General features: G+C 36.6%; 1 protein-coding gene across 3 annotated transcripts in view; it reads left to right on the forward strand.

The window, feature by feature from the left end:
- Window positions 1-10061, forward strand: part of CFAP69 (cilia and flagella associated protein 69) — a 59233-nt gene extending 49172 nt beyond the window's left edge. For all 3 annotated transcript variants that reach the window (XM_043873088.1, XM_043873090.1, XM_043873089.1), the window contains 7 exons: window positions 1793-1985; window positions 2983-3120; window positions 3690-3766; window positions 5247-5444; window positions 7160-7246; window positions 8537-8641; window positions 9132-10061. In XM_043873088.1, coding sequence (XP_043729023.1) covers window positions 1793-1985; window positions 2983-3120; window positions 3690-3766; window positions 5247-5444; window positions 7160-7246; window positions 8537-8641; window positions 9132-9302 — 969 coding nt within the window. In that variant the 3' untranslated portion in view covers window positions 9303-10061. The remainder of the gene's footprint in view (window positions 1-1792; window positions 1986-2982; window positions 3121-3689; window positions 3767-5246; window positions 5445-7159; window positions 7247-8536; window positions 8642-9131) is intronic.
- The last annotated feature ends 7436 nt before the right edge of the window (window positions 10062-17497 follow it).

Here is a 17497-nt window from a genome sequence, read left to right on the forward strand (position 1 = left end):
AGAATACTGGAGTGGGTTACCATGCCCTCCTCCAGAGGATCTTCCCAACCCAGTGATTGAACCCGTGTCTCCTGTAGCTCCTGCACTGCAGGAGGACTCTTCACTGCTGAACCACCAGGGAAACCCCATTTAAGTTATAATAACTCTCTAAAGCAGGTAATATTATCCATAATTTAATCAAACAGGAAACTGATAATGTTTATAATTCAGACAACAGGTTATATGTTTCTTTTGCCATATTCTATTATCAGTACACTGTAAGAGTTTCTCAACCAAAAATGAAGCCATGACTGTGTGGACACCTTTGCTCTATTTGGACTTCTCACAAGCTGGAATCAAGATTGCTGGGAGAAATATCAATAATCTCAGATATGCAGATGACACCACCCTTATGGCAGAAAGTGAAGAGGAATGAAAAAGCCTCTTGATGAAAGTGAAAGAGGAGAGTGAAAAAATTGGCTTAGCTCAACATTCAGAAAACTAAGATCATGGCATCTGGTCTCATCACTTCATGGGAAATAGATGGGGAAACAGTGGAAACAGTGTCAGACTTTATTTTGGGGGGCTCCAAAATCACTGCAGGTGGTGATTGCAGCCATGAAATTAAAAGACGCTTACTCCTTGGAAGGAAAGTTATGACCAACCTAGATAGCATATTAAAAAGCAAAGACATTACTTTGCCAACAAAAGTCCGTCTAGTCAAGGCTATGGTTCTTCCAATGGTCATGTATGGATGTGAGAGTTGGACTGTGAAGAAAGGTGAGCACCGAAGAATTGATGCTTTTGAATTGTGATGTTGGAGAAGACTCTTGAGAGTCCCTTGGACTGCAAGGAGATCCAACCAGTCCATCCTAAAGGAGATCAGTCCTGGGTGTTCATTGGAAGGACTAATGCTGAAGCTGAAACTCCAATACTTTGGCCACCTCATGCGAAGAGTCGACTCACTGGAAAAGACCCTGATGCTGGGAGGGATTAGGGGCAGGAGGAGAAGGGGACGACAGAGGATGAGATGGTTGGATGGCATCACCGACTCAATGGACATGTGTTTGAGTAAACTCCGGGAGTTTGTGATGGACAGGGAGGCCTGGCGTGCTGTGATTCATGGGGTCGCAAAGAGTCGGACATGACTGAGCGACTGAACTGAACTGAACTGATACCTAAATTTTAGTTTGCTGAAAACTATTTGTAGAAAAACAGGAAATATGCTTAATAAGATAATTTTTCTTAAGCGCTGATACACTCTTTAATGGTTGCTGAGTTTCAAACTACAAAATTATACTTCATTTTGATTTATTTTCACATGTGACTGCCACTTAGAGTTACCATCAGTTAGTCTCTTAATAACAATGAGGTTACAGCGAGGATGTCTTAAACTTTAATAAACCAGGTAAATTGTAAAGATCCTATAATTGCCGTCTGTGTATAGCACAAATGACCTTGCTCCACTTAATTTCAATATTTCTTTTTCCTATTCAGCTAAATCAATGACATTTTGGTTCATGATGTGTTTATGACTTCATCAGAATTATATTCAATCTTTTTATTTCTATTTTTTAAAAGTCCCTATTGTTTGAAAATGAATTCATTACAATGGTATCTATTTTAACAGGAGATGGTCACAGATCATACTTAGAGTCTTAATTTTATAAGGCAATCATTTAGGAAAAAACCTACTGATTAACACAAATATTTCTCTTTTTAAAGACAATAATTCTTAAAATTTTTATTTTTTTATTTAAAAATATTTATTTATTTATTGCAACATTTTTCTTTTTCTGTTTCCTTGCAAAAGTTGAACCAAAAAAAATTCTGCAATCTAATACTTGGAATAATGGTTGAATTTTGTGATAATCCCAAAACTGCGGCTCATGTCAATGCTTGGCGAGGGAAGAAGGACCAGACAGCTGCTAGTCTTTTAATTAAATTGTGGAGAAAGGAAGAAAAAGAACTAGGAGTAAAACGTGATAAATATGGGAAGATTGTTGGTAAGTGTATTTGTAACTGTTTGTAGAAATAATTAGATCCGTATTTTTAAGAAGAGACATTAGGAAAGTATGGGGACTTCTACCTCTTTGTTTGAAGTTCTTTTCACAGGGGTCTGCAGAAGTTGCTATCATAAATTATGAATGATTGAAAGAAAACTGAGTAAATTAGTAGCAGGTTCATGTTTTTATAGAATATTTTCAGGAAATGGTATTTGATTGTATTCTTTAACTTGAAAAAAAAAAAACTTAACAGGACTTCCTAAAGAACTTTCTTTGGGTTATCTGCTTTTGTAAGCATATTCAGTAATATTTCATTTACTAATAAAATTTGAGATATAAGTAGAGTGCTTAAGAACAGTTTTTATAATATTTTGTACATTTCTGTTGATTCTCATTTATAGTTTACTTTTTATGTAAAGGAGGAAACTTTTCTAAATAAAAATAAACTGATGGTCTATAGTGCTATATTACATTTTCTAAACCTCTTATGATTCTTATCACAATTTCATATGTTAGTATTGTTTATTTTTAAGTGAAAATACTTCCCCTTTAACTCCTGGTAATTTCTCTCTTCAATCCATTTTTATTGTATTCTAACTTCTAACCCATAACATCATAAAATAGTTTTTATATTTACACGATAACATATAGAAACCAAAAGCAAACAGGAGATTAAATCATTGTTAAACTGACATGTTCAGTTTCTGGATCTCAAAATTAGAAAAGTTTTTTATGTGAAAGTTTCACTTCTAAAAAGGTAATTTTGTGAAATTTTTATACTTTACATAAATAGTAAAAAAATTAAAATTTTCCAACAGAATGGGGAAAAATTGCTAATTACTTATGTTTTTAAAAGAGAAATCATGTATCAGGCAGTACTGTATGCTGTTACAATATTTTTGTATATTTTATGATGTCTAAACTAAAATCTTAAAATTGTTAATTTACTACAATTTTTATCTGTCCTCTCTATATTTTTATGATATCCAATGATTAGATACAAAGAAACCTCTATTTACTAGTTTCCAAGAAGAGCAAAAAATCATACCACTGCCTGCTAACTGCCCAACTGTTGCAGTTATGGATGTTGCTGAGAATATCAGAGCAAAAATTTATGCTGTGTTGGGTAAACTAGGTAAGAAGTCAAATTCTAAAGTGCCTCTCTTTCTTTGCTGAGTGTTGTGAATTGATTTCACTTTGGAGTCCATTTTTCAAACATGATGAAAAAAAGTCCCTTTATGTAGACAAATGCATATTCCATTGTTATCACAATGCACCAGCTGCCCCCTTGAGCTCTGGATTTGGGGGAAGGCATCAGTATTTTTTAAGCTCCCCAGGCAATTCCAGAGTACAGTCAGGATCAAAGACAGTTAGTTTATAGATGATTAGACTTAAATACTAGAATTCTGAATCACCTGAGGACTTAACTTCGCTTCTTATTAAGAAAAAAGTCCTCAGTCTTCAGACTATAAAAGTACAGTATCATGGTCTGACCACAGCACAGAAAGTGTTCCTCTTTTAATGACTACCTGAGGATGATCTGGCAGAGGTTTGTTACAGAAGGAAGTCAGAAGTTTACAGAAGTAACATTTTCATGAATCAGGATGAAATCAAAAGGAATCATTTGCATTTTTATGATAGATATATGCCTTTTAGAATTACTTGCTCAGTTAAAGTAATTCTCTCTTTATAAACTTTGTTTAGATTTTGAAAATTTACCTGGCTTATCTGCTGAAGATTTTGTCACTCTATGTATCATACATAGATATCTTGATTTTAAAGTGAGTATCTTCTTAGCCTTGTTATTAAAATCTAGTATGCAAGTCATCAGTTGGGAAAGATCTATTCATATTTGTGAGCAATAATCCACATACTATGTAGCTTTTATTTTTCATTTTACATCTGATACTATTCAAGGAGCATACAATTAATTGATTGGGTATTTCCATGGGATAAGATTTCATCCAACTTTTAGTTTATAAAGGAAGATAAACATTACTGACATAGAAGCCTAACAGAATCTTTAAAATATAATTTCTTCTCTTTAAGAGGGTGTTTAGAGCTAGAATTGGGACTTCCCTGGTGGTCCAGTGGTTAAGAATCTACCTGTCAATGCAAGGGGCACAGGTTCGATCCCTGGTCCGGGAAGATCCCACATGCCACAGGGCAACTAAGCCCGATGCCGCAACTACTGAGCCTGTGCTCTAGAGTGAGCCTGTGCTTTGCAACAGGAGAAGCCACTGCAATGATAAGCCTGTGCACGGCAATGAAGAGTAGCCCTAGCTCTTAGCAACTAGAGAAAGCCCACACGCAGCAACGAAGACTCAGTGCAGTCAAAAATTTAAAAAATTATTTTTTAAAAAAGAGCTAGAATTGAATGAATTATTACTTATTAAAATAAATTATTAATACTTATTAAAGTATTGTTTTATCATTACATTATTCAATGGTCAAATATCAACTAATAGTCCTGGGTTGCTTACTTTGCTGGTTATATACTTTTTGGTAAATAAATGCCTTTGAACTTTTAGGAAAGCCTTTTCAAGTAAACATTCTCTTCTAATATTAGTACTATGTATTGAATGCTGTAAATGAAGAAATCTCTATTTAAAAAGGGAAAACAAGGCTTAATTTTACCCATATCCTGGATGCATATCTTTTTCCTCTAAATTTAAACATACTCAAATGCAGTAATTTCCATATATCCCAGTATATGAGGTGGAGCTACAGCATGATGAAATCAACATGTTAAGAGTTTTAGGTCAAGTATTACCTTAGGTAGAAGATGAGGGACAAGGCCCTATTTCTCGGGTGACTAGGTACCAAGATTCCAGAAATCTCCATCTTCACTGTTCTACAAATTCATCTTGACTCAGCCTTCAAATAGGGCTTTAGGAAGGAAAACATCAGTACTTCAGGAGGATGAGAGTAAAGCAACAATTTGTGCAGCTGTGAAAACAGTGACTATAAAGGAGAGAGCAGTGATGATGGCAATGAACTACACTTAGATAGTAGAGCCTTCTCTGTGAATACTTATCATTGAAAAACATTAGGTAAGTGATTCCTGAATATTCAAATGTAACTGTTGCCCCAGATCATTCCCAATGCCACTTACTCCCAAAGAGTAAGTTAGGAAAAGCTGGTTCAGTAAGTGTTAACTTTGGAATGATCACTCAAATACATTTTAGGTTACCTAAATATGTATCATTTATTTTTGGTTAATTTAACTTTTTAAAACTTTTTAAAACTTTGCTATAACAGATTGGAGAAATATGGAATGAAATATATGAAGAAATAAAATTAGAAAAGCTAAGACCAGTCACCACAGACAAAAAAATTTTGGAATCTATTACAGCAGCATCAGAAAATATTGGGAAGATGGTTGTTTCTCTGCAAAGTGAGATGATTGAAAGCCAAGCACGCCAAGATGTGCAAAATGAACAAAAAGTATATGCAAAAGTAAGCCAAAATAATTTCAGCATATAAACTAGTTGAAATTATCCCTAACGTGTATTTGCCTTACTTGTGAATGCTTCAGCACTTGAGTCATTTTGTGATTTTCTTTTATAGTTATTTTCTGTGTCTTTGTACAGACTGAAGGAAAACATGGAGTGAATAGCTTGAAATTCAACTACTGTACTCAGTGTTGGTCTATGACATTATAATTTTATTTCTAAAGGCTTACATTTCCATTTTTGAAATGTCAGAGTTTCAAAAATTGTGGTCTGTTTAAGTGCACACATTTAGAAAATTCCGACAAACGGTGTATCTCTGTGACTGTAGGTTTAACCTCAACGAGAAAGTCGGCCCTTGTCCCTCACTCTGTGACAGGTCCTCATTAGCATGCCAACCACAGGCACATCTCCTCACCTCAGTGCCAGATCACATGCTGCGAGCCCTCTGTAAATGCGCTCTCTGACTTTAGCTAGTCAGAAAAAGCCTGTTGGGAAAATATAAGCCATTTTTTCCCAAAGCTTTACACAGGTGAGAAACAACACATCTGAAGTTTTTGAGCAAATAGATTAAGTGACTAAGTGAACTTGTCCACCAATGCTGAGATGATATAGACTCCCCATTGCTGCTTGGTGATCCTTTATGACTAAAGTTAAATATTTAGACCTCTTTAAGGTGGGGTCGCACAGAGTCGGACACGACTGAAGTGACTTAGCAGTAGCAGTAGCAGCAAGGTGATTTCCAAAAGTGTTTTTCTATTGCCTGATCTTTTCACTTATACTATTAAATGTTTATATCTTCAGTCTAGTGGAACTTAGCATCCACCTATAAATTCTGATCCATCTTAGATACCTCCCTTCTTAAAACTTTTATTTGTTGGAGAGTTTTTATTGCAAGGATGCTGCCATTTAAGCCATTCCTTTGATCTTTAGTGGAGTACCCCTGTTGGAAGTTCTGCTTTCTCATTAGTTCTATTGAGTGGCAGTATTCTGCTGTGTGGACTAGCTATTGCTGATTTGCTGATTATCATTGATTTGTTATCATGGCTCTGACCCCACTTATTTTTTAGCAGTTGTTTAATTAAATACTCTTAGGTTCATAACTTAAGCTTGATAATATACTACATACCAACCAAGGGCATGTGTTTTCTGATTATATATTTAGTGGAGAGTCTGTTGAGAACCATAGTCTTTGTAGTTTGTCAGTAGTATTTCCCTAGACTGTAACTCCACAACAAACTCAGCACTCACAAAATTGCTTATCTTGCTGAAGTCATAAATTAGAAGACGCTCCACCAATATAATCTTGCCTAAACTATTATCAGTGGCAGCAGAAATCTCTTTATTTTCTCCTGTGAATTTGCTGTTGGGTCATTTACGTAACTTGCTCTGGATTATACTTTGTTTTTGCAAGTAACACTTATTTAAAACAGTCTTGCTGAGAATGATTATTGTTATTCTCATATTTTATATTTTTATAACAACAGTTTTTCATTACATTTCATGGGAAGCAGTTCAAACCTTGGCTATATAGTGAGGAAAGGATTTTTTTTTTTCCTTTTAAGACTTTAGTTATTTAAGTTGTTAAACTCTAATCTTTTTGCTAGTTGGCCTTAAAATTTACGTTGGCAAAAACTAGCTCTTTCTTCAAAATAGAGGTATTCAAGCCCTTTGGTATCGTTTCATAGAAACTGGAACTCTTAATTATCTTTCTCATTTCAGATACAAGCCACACACAAGCAAAGAGAATTGGCTAATAAATCATGGGAAAATTTCTTGGCCAGAACATCAAATGCTAAAACTTTAAAGGTAGGATTTTTTAAATATTATGATATCCACAACAAACAGAATTTTTCAGGGAAATATTCATTCACCTTTTTCTGTTGATCTTTCTGTGGGATACAAACACTGTTGATCCTCATTTGCAGTTTAGGATGATAACTCAAACTAAGCATTTTTCACAGTTTCAGAAGATACCACTCTGAGTTTCATTTGGCTTAGCAGGGTGAAACAAGGATGGTGTTCCTGGTTTGCATAAAAGAGGTGAGAGTTAGTCAGGAATAAGCAGAGGTGTGCTCCTGCTTTTCATTCTGAGCCTTCTTATTCACTGATCCTTTCTGTAAGAAGCAGAGAGAAGGACACAAAAAACAACTGTCCATATTGCCCTCTCGATCAAGGATGTTTTCCCTGTGGCCACCACAAGAAACATTAAAGCTTAAATAGGAATTTGAGATAACCACCCCTTCAGGAAAATGTGATAACCCGCTTCAGCAATAAGCTTGAAAGTAATCTAAAAAGTTTATAATGCTAATTGTTCACTTTAAATATGTAAGAACACCATAGAGTTCCAAAATCTTATTACTTTTTTCCAACTTTTCCATTTGTGCTTGGGATACACTTTTACATAATGTTATAATTTTTCCTCTAAATATGAAATCATAAAATGATATATTAGCCCATGAAAATAGTGGAACCATATTAAGATAGCAAAACCAAAATTAAGAACAAGCTTATTCAAGATACCATGTCTCCCCCTTCTCATGAAAAGTTCTTCCCAATGTTATTTACAAAATAGCCCCATAACTACCTGTACTCTTAAGGAAGAGTTTATGAAAACCCTTCCACACAGATCAGTTGTTACCTAGGATTTCACCTGTTCCAGTGCCTCAACTATTGAATGTGAAGGTAGCTACAGCAAATTATATAGTTTGCATTATTCTGAATTCTTGAAACATTTAAGTGTACTGGATTAGTATTTGTACAAAATAATTTGAAAACATGCTTCATCTATTGTAAATTTAGTAGTTTATTCAACCATGTGCAAAAAATTGAGCCTGATTTCCTTAGGAACTACTTTATCCCTTGGTCATATAGTGCCAGTACCTCTGGAAATCTCAGTAACATTTTTAGTTGTTTCCTGCAATGTGCAAAGGATATAACTTCCTAATAACTATTTTCTTAGCCCAAGTGAATAAATGCTGGATCTAGTGCTAATAAATTATAAACCAGATACAAATATATTTTGTATACTTCTTTGTAAGTACCATAGTTAATGCTTTAATAACAATTTTATTTTCTTTCTAATTTAAAAATCTTCAGAAAGCAAGAAGACTTCAAGAGAAAGCTATTGAATCCTCTAGATATGGTGAAAGACCACCAAATGCAATATTTCACAGGACAGATATTAAAGGCCTTAACGCAACAGTAAGAATTTTTTTCTCCATAACTTTTCTTAATAGATATTGAATATCTTAAATAATGTTATTTCCATGAAGTTCTGTCTCATACTTTTTCTCTTTGCTGTTAAAATGTCAAGTAGTTAAGGCATGTTTATCCCTGCCCTTACCTAGTGCTGGTTTAGACCAGACCCAGCCCTCCAGGATTCCCAAGAAACTGCTGTAAACACTGGTCAAAGTAGGGCTCTACATCTCATTGACAGGAAGCGTGCAGTGCCTCCTTTGCTTGGCAAATAGATCCATGCCATATGCCAGTGTTCTTGGTGTCCTCTTCTGGAAATAATTTGGCCCTGATTGCAAAGGCCCCAAAGCCCTGATTTTTCCATTATTACACACTGCCTCCTAGTTACTATGTGCATTTTGTGTCTTTTCCAAAGTTAGCTAAAGGATGAATAGATTTCCCTCTTAGTGAAAATTTTTATAAATGGACTCTTAAATGTTTAATTTTGCTTTTATAGGTGCCCTCTGGTGGGGTAGTAACAGTGGAAAGCACTCCTGCCCGATTAGTGGGAGGACCTCTGGCTGATACAGATATTGCTCTTAAGAAACTGCCTATTCGAGGAGGAGCCTTACAGAGGGTGAAAGCAGTAAAAACTGTGGATGAGCCAAAGAAGAGTGAGCCCACATAAAATACTCTAAAGGATTTTTGAAATAAATTCCACTTATAATTTTTAGCTAAATATCCTTATATATAAATGTAAAGCAACCATTTTAGAGTAAATATTTTAGTAAAATACTATTAAAAATAAAAGTAAGGGCATATAATGTATTTTTATTGAAAATATCAACATATACTTTGAGAAAAGTTGTCATCAATTTCTTTCTAAAGATTACAGTTCTCTTAACTGAAAATTGTAAAACATATTGTATCAGTTAAGACTCTTTCAACTGATATGAGCAGCTCCAACTGGTTTGAGCCAAAACGCAAAACCAAATAAAAACACAACAAAAATCAAATATAAAACTAATTAAAACTACAGGTATTGTTGGATCCAGGAACTGAAACTCTGTGAGTAGGCTCTTCTCTTTTCCTAGAAGCTCCTGAATTATATTCTCCCAGGTTGATATCCAGTAGGAAAGAGTGCATGCCTACCTCTCAACACTCTCTGCAACTGTCTCTGCATCTTGGGACATCTGATTGGCCACATGCCCACTCCTGAACCATTATGACCTTAGCCAGATCTGAGAACTGCTTACACCCAGAGCCTGAAGGAGGCCAGTCCCATCTAAAGCATATGGGTGGAGTGGGGAATCAGGATAAGTACATAAGTTGTTATAAATATATATAAGTATGGGCAGCAAAAATTTTGCAGCAAATATGCTGGTCAAAGTAAAAGTTCTTCTCCTATAAAAACCAAATGTTAGTTATAAGCTAAACAATAAAAATTTTAAAAAAAGATTTTTTAAAAAATTTATTTATATTTAATTGGAGGAAAATTGCTTTACAATGTTGTGTTGTTGTTCAGTCGCTCAGTCATGTCTGATTCTCTGTGACCCCATGGACTGCAGCACACCAGGCTTCCCTGTGCTTCACTACCTCCCAGAGCTTGCTCTAACTCATGTCCATGGAGTCAGTGATGCCAACCAACCATCTCATCCTCTGTCACCTCCTTCTTCTCTTGCCCTCAGTCATTCCCAGCATCAGGGTCTTTTCCAATGAGTCAGCTTTTCACATCAGATGGCCAAACTATTGGAGCTTCAGCTCCAGCATCAGTCCTTCCAATGAATATTCAGGGCTGATTTCTTTTAGGATTGACTGGTGTGATCTCTGTGCTGTCCAAGAGACTCTCAAGAGTCATCTCCAGCACAGTTCGAAAGCAGAGTTCTTCAGTACTCAGCCTTCTTTATGGTCCAACTCTCAGATATGTACATGACTACTGGAAAAACCATAGATTTGACTATATGGACCTTTGTCCGCAAAGTGATATCTCTGCTTTTCAATATGCTGTCTAGGTTTATCATAGATTTTCTTCTGAGGAACAAGTGTCTTTTAATTTCATAGCTGCAGTCACTGTCCGCAGTGATTCTGGAGCCCAAGAAAATAAAGTCTGTCACTGTTTGCACTTGTTCCCCATCTATTTGCCATGAGGTAATGGGACCAAATGCCATGATCTTCGTTTTTTGAATGTTGACTTTTAAGCCAGCTTTTTCACTCTCCTCTCTCACCTTCATCAAGAGGCTCTTTAGTTCCTTTTTGCTTTCTGCCATTAGGGTGGTATCATCTGCCTATCTGAGGTTATTGATATTTCTCCCAGCAATCTTGATCTTCTTATTCATCCATCCCAGCATTTCACATGATGTACTCCACATAGAAATTAAGCAGGGTGACAATACACAGCCTTGTCGTACTCCTTCCCCAATTTTGAACCAGTCCATTGTTCCATGTCCAGTTCTGACTATTGCTTCTTGACCTGCATGTGTTGGTTTCTGCCATACATCAACATGAATCAGTCATAGGTATACACATGTCCCCTCCCTATTTAAGATCCCTCCCACCTCCCACCCCATCCCACCCCTCTAGATTGTCACAGAGCACCAGGCTGAGTTCCCTGCGCTACACAGCAATTTCCCATTAGCTATCTATTTTAACTCTTAGTATATAAATAAATCCCAATGATACTTCTCTTTAATGGGGATGGAAAGGGGGTATGGAGGGAAATGTTTTTGGTGGTGGAGGTATCTTGCCAAATAGAGGTACATCCCTTAATATTGGATGTAGAGCAATAAGTGTCTGTGTCCCTGTGTGTCATTATGTGTTTCCAAAGCCTGAAACCCCATCAACCCCCTTATCACTCAGGAAGCTGCAAATTTGAGTTCATGTCCAGGGCTGGGAGAGACAAGAATCTATTTCCTCAGAAAGGAAAATATGTTGGAATTTGAGTCTAGTCTCTAGGCCCATAGAGTGCACATAGCAGTGTACTGGTTAAATGTATAACAACCAGCTCTTCAAGGGGAAAAAGCTCTTATGTATAGTGTTTGCCAATTTGCATGATATAAATATTCCCAGGATGACTTATTTCAAGCTACCAACATGGTGCTACTGAATGCAGAGTTGGGAAGACATGCATAGGATCCACTTGCATTATCAAATAAAAGAGGGTTCCAATACCCCACTGGGCCCACCCTCTCCTACTTTCTCCTCCTTCTTCCCCTTACACTTCCTCCAACTCACATTCCTCCAGGAATCTTTTCATTATTCCCTCTGTGAGGAGAGTAGCATTTGCAATGAGAGAAGAAATGGCAGCTATTGATGATGTTCTAATTAGAATGAGTTGCCAGTGACCTCTCACCCTGGCCTGGCTGCCCACTCTCCTGTGGTTCATAGGGGTACATAATATGCATCAGCTTATCAGTGAGCTTTGTCTTCTCTTGAACCCCTTTCTCTATTACCACCACCCCCAAGAGGACAGCAGAAGGCAAAATTTGTTCCTCTTCTTCACAGGCAGTCCTAAGCACAAAGGTTCCATGTAAAGGGGAGTTGGGGCTTCCCAAGTGGTGCTAGTGGTAAAGAACCTGTCTGCCAATGCAGGAGACTTAAAAGACATGGGTTCAATCTCTGGGTCAGGCAGTTCCTCTAGACAGGCATAGTAACCCACTCCAGTATCCTTGTGTGGAGAATCCCATGGACAGAGGAGCCTGGAGGGCTACAGTCCAGAGAGTCGAAAAGAGTTGGACACGACTGAAGCAACTTAGCATGCACGCACACATGCAAAGGGGAATTACTGAGACACAAGAATGGATGTGGAAAGGAGCATGCAACAGTGAGATGGCCCATACAAAAAGCACCAGATACACTTTGGGTACATCTGAGATGCGTACAGAACGGAGATGAAGTGTCTGTGACTAAGAGAAAGGAATGTTTACTCCATTTTGTAGACTGTAAATTCCTTCCTCAGATTCCAAGCTCCCTAAAGACAAGACAGAGACCATATCTCATTCATTGTGGTAACCAACACCTTAGTTAATTACTGAATAAGTGTAATGGTAGCCCCAGGTCTTGTCAGCCTTTCCCTCAACTTACGCAAATACAGCAAAGTCCTGAACTCAAAGGGAAGGTTCAACCAACAAAACACTATACAGGGAATGCTAAACACAGACACGTTATGGTAGTTCAGATGCATTCACTTCATAAGAGTGGTAGACTTTCTCTAAAATGAGGCATAAATACTACTACATTAATATGACCAGAGAGTAGAAATAGAATTGATATTACTTGGGTGAATATCATTTTTTGTATATAGTACAACTTGGTATCTCCAGATTTATTAGGACTGACTGTAATCAAAAAAATCTGTGCCTTCTGTAGAATTTCTCCCTGTTGTTGTAAATCTCACCCATCAGAAAGAGGAAAGGTAAAATAGGGCAGGTTATTACCTAGCAGCCATTTAACAGAGGAAGAAATGTATGTGGATGAAGGGTAGTAAGGTTGCTTAATCCAGACACTTGTACTTGGTAGACAGACAATATCCAAGATCCCATATTATAGTTCTAGGCACTCAGCAGTGAGCCAGCAGATCAGTCCCCCTGTCTGACATTGTCACTAATTCTAACAAGTCTCCGTCTCTCCTCACACCTGTGCTCCCACTACATCACTCCTGAGTCCATCCAGCCTGGCTGAAAGGTGGATAGTATATTTCCTTCCATGAGTCAAGTGAGACAAAATTTTAGCTCCCAAACTTTTGCTAATAAACTAAATGAAAAAATAGTCAAGAAAATAAAAATGGAGTTTAGGAGCCCAGATGAAAGTGGCTTCAACACTGTTCAATAATGAGAATTTTACCACATGAGGGAGGAGTTCATTACATGATTAGATCCTTTCAGCCAGTGCTTGCTCATATTGGATGAAAACCAGTGAATAATTAGGTGAACAACAATTGTTCTTCTGTTCCTCAGTCTGTTTCTGGAACACAGGGTACATTTCATATCACAGGGTAAAACTGTGATATTCACCCTAAGTCTTTGGGGGTCAAATATCCAGTTTATTTAATCATTCCAGACTATGAATCTGGCCAGCTCTTTCTGAAGTGCTGAAATTTGTTACTTTCCTCTATACTGAGACCAAAAGAACCAAGCAAAAATTTACAGGTTTAACATAGATACATAGAGGGTATAATAAAACTAGTCCCTCTCATTTTTACTCACTTGCGGCCAACACAGCCTAAGCTTACATCAGTCATTGGCAGCCATGTTTCATGACATAAATATCTACATATTTATGTAGATAGTTCTTTTTCAAGGAAATGTAACATAACTTCCCATTCCCTAAAGTGTGGGTTATCCTTAATGCCTTGCTTTAAAGAATACAACATAGAAAGAGAAGGGAAAGTAACTTTACAGTCAAGAAATCTGGTAAATACTACCTTGCATACTAAGTCATTCAGTCGTGTCTGACTCTGTGACCCTATGGACTGTGTAGCCTGCCAAGCTCCTCTCCCTATGGGATTCTCCAGGCAAGAATACTGAAGTGGGTTGCCATGCCCTCCTCCAGGGGATCTTCCCAACCCAGGGATCAAACCGGCATCTCTTATGCCTCCTGCACTGGCAGATAGGTTCCTTACCACTAGTGCCACCTGGGAAGCCCAAATACTACTTTAGCCAAGGTTAAACTCCATCTGTGGGGTATGTCATGTAGACAGCATGTACCCTTGATATGAAGTGTTGAGAACAGTGCTTTACCTCTATAGTTTTCTTCCCCCAAAACCTATAACCCTCGTCAAAACCTGAGAGAAACATCAGGCAAACCCAAATTGAGGGACATCCTGCAATATACCTGGCCAGTATCTGGAATTATCAAGGTCATCAAAAACATCTTCTTAGAATCTAAGGAGACATGACAACTCAATGTAAATGGTGTCCTGGATGGGATAGGGTTGAGTGGGGAATAATTGCATAGTTTTCTTTTCCCTTATTCCAAATCATCAGACTGGAACAGCAAGAGGACATAAAAGGGGGAAAATTAGTGGAATTCAAATAAAATATGAAGCTTAATTTAGAATGTATCAATACTGGTTCATTAGTTATGACAAACATACCAGACTAATGTAAGATGTTAACAATATGGAAAAATGGGTGAGGCGTATATAAGAACTCTCTGCACTAGCTTGCAACTTTTCAGCAAATTTGAAACTATTCCAAAATAAAAAGCTTATTTAAAGTTAAAAAAAAAATCTATAGGAAGAGCAGAGGAATTTTAAGCATAGGCACTCAGTAAATTAACCATTGTATCACCTCATGAAGAAATATTTTGGGAGCAATATCAGATGGTTTTATTTGTTTTGTTTCTCTGTGCTTTGAAGCATGTGGGATCTTGGTTTCCCATCTAGGAATCAAACCCATGTGTCCTGCAGTGGAAGCAAGAAGTCCCAACCACTTGACTTCCAGTGAGTTCCCAATATATGTTTTGCTATCTTTTTTCCCTCCTCAGCTTTCAGCACTCTGGAAAATAACTGGTTTTGAATTAAGCTATAAGAGTTCAGCATATACATAAAGCTGTGAAACTGATTGAGTCTTTACCATACCACCACTGCAAGAATGAGTGGGTTTGGGGTTTTATTTTTTGGATCATCATCTTGTCTGACTAGTCTGATGATTTGGAATAAGGAAAAAGAGAACTATGAATTTTTCCCCACTCAACCCTATTCTGGCTACTATTTCTCTTTTTTTTAAAAAAAAAAAAAAAAAAAAAGCTTATATTTTGACATCATAAAAGTGATTTTGAATTAGTAATATTATTTCCTGCTGCATCTTTGTCCCACAGCAGTGACAACTCTGGGAGCAAGAATTGTGTCTGGATTGCTCAGCAGTGTACCTCCAAGCTCAATGAATTTGTGTTGGATGAATAAGTGAATGATGAAAAAAATTTTTTTCTTCTGTATACAAATGACATGATTTATGCCCAAAACTGGGGGGATTTAACAGAGCATTATATCTAAGTACCATCAAAGAGACTTAAGATGGACGGCTCTAAAACCAGAATGCTCAGTTTAGGAAATATCCTTATTTTTAACTTCTTTAATAATCCAAGGTAGCATGTAAATTTAACTAGGAGAACTAGGAAACCATTTTCAGTTAATCTGTTTTGGAAGGTTAGAAATTAATTTTATTAATATTAAAAAGCTCATCATTGCTGCAATAAAATTTTTATGACAACAAGGATTGCTGACAACTGGTTGAATAATTTTTTAGGCTAAAATGACATGATCTTGCTTTATGGCATTTTGGAACTTCTGAAGTTCCAAAAGAGGACTGTTTTCTAAGGAAAAATCATGACCCCATGCCTCTATAAAAGGAAATGAATTAATCAGCTTCATGGGTATTTGGTCATTTTTATAAGAGAACATATGGTCTACCCTCTAACTAGTTGCTTTTCTGAGCTTAGGGATCTATCTGTAATTGGCAAGATCAAATATTCTCAATCTAGAAATTTATAATATTAAACTTAAAACCTCATATTATCTGTAACCAGTTATTATACAAAACTTATTTATATGAAATGCTACTTATAAAAAAAAATACCTGAAAGCTATGCAGTCCATTCATTCCTTAATACTGGAGTTTCTTGACCTAGGACTCATGGGACACCTGAAATTATGTACAAAGTATGAGTGTATATATATATATAAAACCCCTAGTAAAGGGTCTATAATTTCATCAGAATTTCAAAGTGGTCCACAACTCAAAGAATGTCAGGCCCCCTAATTCAAAATTTATTCTTGGATCAAATCAAACCATCAGACAATTCATATTATTTTTGATGCTTTTGAAATTGTTTGTATTTAATTGTGTTTGGGTATGCTGGCATCAAGTTACATTGAAGGCTATCTGTCATTGTTGGGATACTTGAAAACACAATGCTTTAACCCATGGCAGCCATTATAAAAAACCTATGGGACAGACAGACTTCTATTGATCCTCAGACCTAGGAAAAGCTAGGCTCGCAAACATATTGCTTGGTCCCCACTATGAATCTTGAAACCACTCATGAGCCCCAATTCACACTGGAAATTCAGACTAAATTTATGGCTACCCTTTATCAAAGGTACAGAACTTTATGACATACATTTAAAAGCTTTGATCTAAAACTTTAACTGCATATTATTTGTTTCCTATTTCTCATCATCCCAATCTCTTAATCTAATTCATGTTATTCTATTGTTTGGTATATTTCTTTAAATTCCACATCCTTTTTAGAATAAAATGTGTTATATAAAAGGAAATATAAAAACAATTTTTGTCTTCTAGAGACAAAAATTCTATCCAATTACATTTTACTAAAGGGCTTCCCTGTTAGCTCAGTTGGTAAAGAATCCACCTGCAACACAGGAAACCCCGGTTTGATTCCTGGGTTGGGAAGATCTGCTGGAGAAGGGACAGGCTACCCACTCCAGTATTCCTGGGCTTCCCTTGTGGCTCAACTGGTAAAGAATCTGCCTGAAATTGCAGGAGACCTGGGTTTGATCCCTGGGTTGGTTGGGAAAATCCCCTGGAGAAGGGAAAGGCTACCCACTCCAGTATTCTGGTCTGCAGAATTCCATGAACTATAGAGTCCATGGGGTCACAGAGTTGGACATGACTGAGTGGAGCTGGACATGACTGAGTGACTTTCACTTTAATTTTGCACTTTACTAAAATGAAGTTTCTTACTACTTTTCTGTTCATTATTCCTTTTTTTAAAATGAGGACAATAAAAATGAGAACATAAAATGAAATTTTAGTCCTTAATGGATAAAAAGTAATAATAAGATAGCTTGGTGATGAGACACATATATCAGAAGCCACAGAGTATACTACATCAAGATTATAAATATTACTTTTTAGGATAATA

The sequence above is a fragment of the Cervus elaphus genome, chromosome 18 (assembly GCF_910594005.1).
Source record: "Cervus elaphus chromosome 18, mCerEla1.1, whole genome shotgun sequence".
Classification (NCBI taxonomy): domain Eukaryota; kingdom Metazoa; phylum Chordata; class Mammalia; order Artiodactyla; family Cervidae; genus Cervus; species Cervus elaphus.